The 7220-nt window shown below is 36.2% G+C and overlaps 1 protein-coding gene across 1 annotated transcript; it reads right to left on the minus strand.

The window, feature by feature from the left end:
* Positions 1-777: 777 nt before the first annotated feature.
* On the minus strand, positions 778-7220 carry LOC117869254 (keratin, type I cytoskeletal 12-like). The gene is made up of 8 exons (XM_034755942.1): positions 6457-7220; positions 5833-5915; positions 5407-5563; positions 3890-4051; positions 3664-3789; positions 3037-3254; positions 2142-2233; positions 778-1005 (listed from the first exon to the last, which is right to left on the minus strand). Exons 1-8 carry the CDS (start codon positions 7057-7059, stop codon positions 908-910), a joined length of 1539 nt encoding a protein of 512 aa, XP_034611833.1. The 5' UTR covers positions 7060-7220; the 3' UTR covers positions 778-907.

A 7220-nucleotide genomic window follows, 5' to 3' on the forward strand; every position in this document is an offset into this window, starting at 1 on the left:
TTTTCCTAAATGTTCTTAGTGCCCCAGTAGTAAAATCACTAATATGAAGCTTCCTTTATTATGTTTAGGTTAAGGTTTTAAAATAAAGTCTCATCTACAACATTTGTGCTCTAGAGTGTGTTGGGTGGTTCCAATTGGAAAAAAATTAGGCAACAAGAGACTGTATTTGCATTTCATAATAAATGCATCTTGATACTCCGGTTTGTTACAGAGTATGGTATTTAAATTGTGCAACATCAAATACTGCTTTGATCACAAACTTGAACAGTGCTTGAATGTAATGTTCTTGTTTCAGGTACAAACACTCTTTCTTAAATGAGGATTAAAATTACAAACATACTCACACAAATTGTATGATAAAGCAAGGTACTGAACAGAAAAAAGTATATGGTCAGTAACTACAGTTCTAAAGTTATGATAGCATCTCTCAAAGAGTACTCATATTTTAAAAGCTTGTTTATTCCTTTTTTTATTGGTCAAAAACTGTATATGGGGTTTAAAATAGCAGAGTAATTATATTTATTATTCACTTATCAAAATTACAGATAAAAAGCCTACTGTATAATAATAAACTGAAAATTTAACGTGTACACTAGAAATCTGTTTTTTTCAGGTATTTACTAATGACATAAAAATAGCTGGATTTGAATGGTGAAAGTAATAAAAGTAATAAAGACAAGTATAATTTGAAACAGAATGTTTATTGCATTACCAAACTTCAAAGATTCAGAAATTTATTTTAGTTTTGTATAAAAGAATCCTAGTCATCAAATCAAAAGAAAAAGAAGGCAACATGTACTCATCGCTTCAGACAAAAGAATAGAGATCCAATGTGATGTCTCTTCATTGGGATGCTTGTCAATGAAACAATCTAATGACGGGATCCTCTGTGGTGTCATGCTATTGCTTACATCTTCTCTTCAACTTCCTTTACATGGGATGAGACAACTTTACCATCCACCACCTCCTCAACAATTGTTTTGATCTTTCTGGTTTTGGTTGGATCTAAACATTAATAAAAAAGAGTTAGTTTATGAAAGTATTAATGTTATTCAAAACCCCCTCCAAATGCAGAATGAAATTTGGAGTGCTGCCTAAGGAATGACAGGGATGTCAAAATAAGCACTAAGCTAAATGTCTATTGGGCAACTGTGCTTACAGTGTTTCCATATGCTTGTGAGACATGGACAACATATAGTCAACACATTAAGAAACTTGATCAATTACATATGCTCTGTCTTTGGTCTGTTTGCAGGGTCAAATGGTATGACAGGATTCCCAATATCAAATTCCTTAATCATTGTTGGATGTCCGTCATTCAAAGCACACTCAGTTCAGCTGCTTTGGACTAGGCATTTCATTCATACGGCCAACTCGAGAAAAGCCAATGCCATATTTTATAGTCAGCTAAAGCAAGGCACCCATTCTCATGGTGGCCAGTACAAACAATATAAGGACATACTGAACTCAAACTTGAAAGCATGTTGGGATGACCCCAGCAACTAGGAAGCAACAGTCCATGCCAGAGCAAGATGACGGCAGATTTGTCATGTCGCCATTCACCACTTTGAAGCAAGACACATTAACAGCTTATATGAAAAACATGGTGAATAATATGAAATATGATAAAATAAAATAAAAAGCAAAATATGAAAAAAAGCAAGGATACAACAGCTTGCAATAGTCAAGAACAGGCTTTTCTGTCTCACATATAACTGTGTTTGTGGTTCTCACATGGGTCTGACCTCACATATATGTGTGTGTTTGCTGAATCTTCGTACGTTGACACTGACATTGACATCAGACTCCATCAATTAAAGTTATAAAGCAGAATTATACACACAGATAACTAGTTATGTCCTTAATCCTTTTAAAATGAAAGATTAAAGTTTCTTGTCATGATGAACTTTACAGTGTAGTAGAACAGAATGGCATTTACTAATTTAGTTACAGCAATTGTTTTATAAAATCATTTTAACTGGGAATTTCCTCCCCCATACAAACATTAACGACAATTTTACATCTACAGTTCACAGTACTTAGTAGTATATACACACAAATCTAATCATCAGTTGAAGTTAAATGCTCAGGGTCAATGGGCACTTGCAAAAATAAATGTTATCCCAGGAAAGACAACTCACCATTAGAAGAATCCAGTGATTGTGTTTGTGATTTGGAAACTGTCAAGGATGAACTTTCAAATGAACCTCCTTGTCCCCCAGCAAATCCATTTCTGCAAAGAAATCACAGATACACGTCACACAATAGTTGTCAGGATCAGGAGTATAGAGCAGCAAGTTTTTTGTTTGTTTGTTTGTTTTTTTAAATCCTGGATGAGTCAGGAATAAGTTCTCTCTGATTTCTTCTTTTTTAAAATACTGAAATCATCAGCATCATGGGTGAGAACTTTACTTTAAAAAAAATCATTATATTATCCTGCTTCGATTAGTCAGTACGATTGCAACACTGCCAGGTCAATTCTTACCAGGCTACCAAACGTATTAGCTGAAAAGGACAATTTATTTAACTTCAAAAACATATATGATTACATCTACTTCAACATTTTCTTAAGTCATTGGTCTGGTAATTTTGCAGGAACTCCATGAAAAACAAAATTTCTGGCATGAAATGGCCCAAAACAAAATAAATTTTGTGTGAACAGTCTTGTTACTTTTACACAGGTTTAATTCTGTCATATCTTAGTTAAGCCCTGAAATTCCATGTCTCTCTAATTCAGGCTAACACACACTAACTCCAGTCACATTCAAGGAGTGACTTAAATATAGGATAGAATTGCTGATTCTCCTTAAGTGGTTTCTATATTTAAAAAGAGCTATAACTTTAATAATTACAGGATCTTTTACAACCAATGAATGTATTGTTAAAATATGTGTGTGTCATAGGCCTTACTTTCTGTTGGTTTGTGGACCACCAGTCTGCACCATTCCTACTTCCTTGGAATTCACATTGAAAGCTTGTGAAATTCACCATGGGAATGAGTAAAAAGGGAGTTTTCAATTTCAGTTCTTTACTTACCCAAACTCCCCATCTAGCAGGCGACGGTAGGTCTCAATCTCCATTTCCAGCCGGGTCTTGATGTCCAGGAGTTGCTGATACTCTGCATTCTGGCGCTCCATATCAGCCCTGACCTGGAAAAGCTGGGACTCCAGATTCCCAATCTGAAGCTGTATTTGTGAGAGTTGAGCACAGTAACTTGCTTCTGTTTCTGCCAATGTGTCTTCAAGGGATTTTTTCTGCATAAAAAGATATGTTACTGATTAAGTGTAGTCTATGAATGGGGAGAAGAAAACAATTTAATAATTAGGAAGAAAAGTGGGCTAAAATGATGGAGAGAAGTGGTATTCTTTCTCATGGTGTATAGTGAAATATTTAAAAATTTTCTTCTTAGAATGAAATATTAATTTGTAGAATTCCTGCTTTGGCTTCTTATTTAATATGTAATCCTGTTTTTTGCTGTACCCAGTCATAACAATCTATTTGTTTTATAATGCATTACTTGCAATTCAGGTATTCCAGATATTACTGGAGTTTATGGACTAAAAAGAACACAGAGTTCCCTGGGATAATTAAACGTTAATCTTAAATAGCAGTATATCTGAAATTGGAAAAGCTACTCCGAGTAGCAGCTGTCTGTGAGCATACCATGGCAAGCTGAGACTGTAGTTCAATTTCCAAGCCCTGAAGAATGCGTCTTAGATCTGTGATTTCACTTTTTCCTGATTGAAGCTGTTCAGTGTTGGTGGAGATTTCCCTTTTCAGTTCCATGCTCTGAAATATCAAGGAAAAATAGAATGTAATTCAGCCACTACAAATGTTTTTCCTATATTTAACTAGGTTTGGCTGAATTTGTTAGCTCTAAGATGTTTACTTTTTCATTGAACCATGCTTCAGCCTCTTTACGGTTCTGTTCAGCAATGACTTCATACTGTCCTCTCATGTCATTCAGAAGCTTGGTCAGATCAATTCCTGGAGCAGCATCCATTTCAACACTGACTTGGCCAGTGGCATTACCTTGGAAACCTTGAAGTTCCTAGAAGGATAAAAGGAAATAAAACTGTTTTCAGTATAATAATGAACAAAATGATCAGCTCTAAATTATGTATAAAGAAAAGTGTATGATTCAAGATCACTTTAATTCAATATTAAACCTTCCTAGTCTAAACTAATCTACCACTATCTGTACTGTTAAATTTACCCTGTTTTAAATATGAATATCTTTTCACTGTATCACAGCAACCTCAGCAATTCATATCTACAATCTTGCCATTTCAATGTTTACATCTTTTGTGGACATTTCTAAATTACAGAGAAGTCATCTCTTCCCCACCCAGTGTCCTAGGCTATTAGTAAAAAATCACTGAAGGAAAAGATAGGGTACTAGTTTAATTGACTTCACAGGTTCCTCTGGTTCATTTCGGTATTAGCTTTCAACTTGAGAGAAAACTTATCCTTGGTGGGAAAGATATTTTTCATACATTATTTTATATTTCATACAGTTTTGCCACATCTGTTGAAAATGCATGTAAACATCCATTGTATCAAAATAATACATCGGGCTGATTTTCATGATACTTTGTAAAAGAATATGAAAAGATCTTGCAAACCAGTTTCATTTCATTCATCACTGAATAGACTGACAAAAAACTAAGAAGAGCTGTTGTGATGAAGTGATAGCAAGAGTTAAAAATGTGTTGCATACTAGTGGAAGCAAATATGCTGACAGTTCAGTGTCCTGTACATTTCCAGAATAAACCCAGAAACTCAGGAGCAGCTGGAAAGAAAACCTGTTGCTGCCTACCCAAAGGCAAAAGGTAAATAATTGAACTTTGCAAAACCAAAACTAAACAGAATGTAACATGCTGGTGCATTTTAAAGGGCTTTTGCACCTGATGTTTTTTTAAAGCCCAGAAAAGTAATCAAAAGATGCAGTCGTAAGCTTTTTCCATTCTTACATGGCAGATCCAAGCCTACTTAATCCTTTTTCAATAAAGTAGTTAGGCCAAGATGGGTGTGGCAAAGATACAGCTATCTGTTGTCCCTACACAGAGAGGCCTTAAACAAAGCATATATTATTGGGGAAATTGCTTATTATATTACTGGAGGTGAATCTGAGAAAACCAGTAATACTAGCACCATTAAATGCTCACATTTTGTCTCTTTGTCTGTCTCTTTCTGTCTGTCTCTCTTCCCCAATTCCTTGATTGAACTGAAGACAAACAAACAAACAAAAACCCAACAACAAAAAGAGCTCTTTCTCAGGATAAAAAAAAATGAGAGAAAAGACTGACATTGCACATCTCATCTCCTTTTTTCTAGTACATTTTGAGTTTTACTATTAATCAATTTTTGAGAAAACTGCAATAGTGAAGCAAAAAATCTGTCTACCTCCTCATGGTTCTTCTTGAGGTAAGCCAGCTCCTCATTCAGGCTTTCTATCTGCATCTCTAGATCAGCTCTGGTCAAAGTCAGCTCATCCAGAACTCTACGTAGACCATTGATATCAGCCTCCACACTCTGGCGAAGGGCTGCTTCATTCTCATACCTTAAAAGAAATCATAAACCAGGTTTTTGTACCATAAATGGGATCAGTGTAACCCATACAAATAAAAATAACATAACTGTTTTTTACTAGATGGTTACATCTTTTACTACCACTTCAAAACCAATGCATAATGATTATGATTGTTATTAAATTGTACAAGAATGTTTCATTTACGTTTTCTAAGAGAAATATCTGAAAATCGCTGAATTGATTTGGAATTTTTAAATAAAACATTTATAATGGGTTTCATAATAGTACTCTCTGCTTACTTCAGTCTGAAGTCATCAGCAGCCAGTCTGGCATTATCAATCTGCAAAACGATCCTGGCATTATCAATAGTGGCATTAATTATCTGGAAAGACAAGCAGGATGCCCAAGGGTGATTCTATAACCTGATAGACTTACTGTTCAATGTATTTAGTAATATAATAATGCAAGGGACATTCATTAGACTCTTGTACAATATATAACTAAAATATTTAGGACCAGATTCTCGCCTAATGTAAATAAGCAACCAATTTATGCCAGTGAATATCTGGCTCCTGGGCTCTAAAGTAGCTTTTCAGACTTTTTTTTAACTATCAAGAAGAAAAGTAATAATCTGAGTTAGTATTAGTTAATTTTATCTCTACCTTCTCTTTAATTCAAATGAGGTCAGGTGAGTTAACGTCATTAAAAGGGATTTCGCTACACAATTTCAATACATTTGCTTTATCTGCACTACAACAAAAATGTTCTTAGTATCAGCACAATATGATAGATGATCATTACAAATAACAGTATCATAGAGAAAATTTGCTGTTAGTTTCTCAAAAGAATTATTGTAATTTTCACCTCGGACAACATTAGGTGAATTTAGATTGTAAAAAGATGAAACAGGTGATTTTTTTTACCTTATTCCTAAGGTCTTCAATTATTGGGTAATATTTGCTGTAATCATGGCCAGCTCCAGGGCCACCAGCACCAGGACCATTTTTCTCATACCACTCACGGATTTTATGCTCCAGGTCAGTATTACCCTCCTCCAGAGAATGTACTTTGTTTAAGTAGGCAGCCAGACGGTCATTCAGGTTCTGCATGGTTTCCTTTTCCGTGCCAGAGAGAAGGCCACCATCACCACCACCGCCAGCACCAAAGCCACCTCCAAAACCAGCACCTGAGCCGCTACCAAAGCCACCTCCTAAACCTCCACCAAAACCAGCGCCTGAGCCGCTACCAAAGCCGCCTCCTAAACCTCCACCAAAGCTACCTCCAAAGCCACCAACTGAGCTGCCACCAAAGCTACCGCCCAAGCCTCCCCCCAAGCTACTACTACCAAAACCCCCACCAAAGCCAGAACTAGAACCAAGCAGAGAAGCAACACCAAAGCCTCCACCAGATCCCCCACCAAAGCCTCCTACACCACTGGAACTAGATATTCTTACAGATCCCCCACTAAGACCACTCCGGGACGAAAATTGCCGAGATCCTCCCCCTGTACGCACAGAAAGAGCCATTGTGTTCAAGTTGCCCTGATCTAGTGTAACAAGTAGATGAAACAGAGCAGGGTAGCTCAGAGAGCACTTTTAGCCTTTATATACAGAAAGAAATGGGTGTTTCAGTTGTACAGTCCACACCTCCTCAAGCAAAGCATTTCATCTTTTTCTTTTTTTCCCAG

The sequence above is a fragment of the Trachemys scripta genome, chromosome 23 (assembly GCF_013100865.1).
Source record: "Trachemys scripta elegans isolate TJP31775 chromosome 23, CAS_Tse_1.0, whole genome shotgun sequence".
Lineage (NCBI taxonomy): Eukaryota > Metazoa > Chordata > Testudines > Emydidae > Trachemys > Trachemys scripta.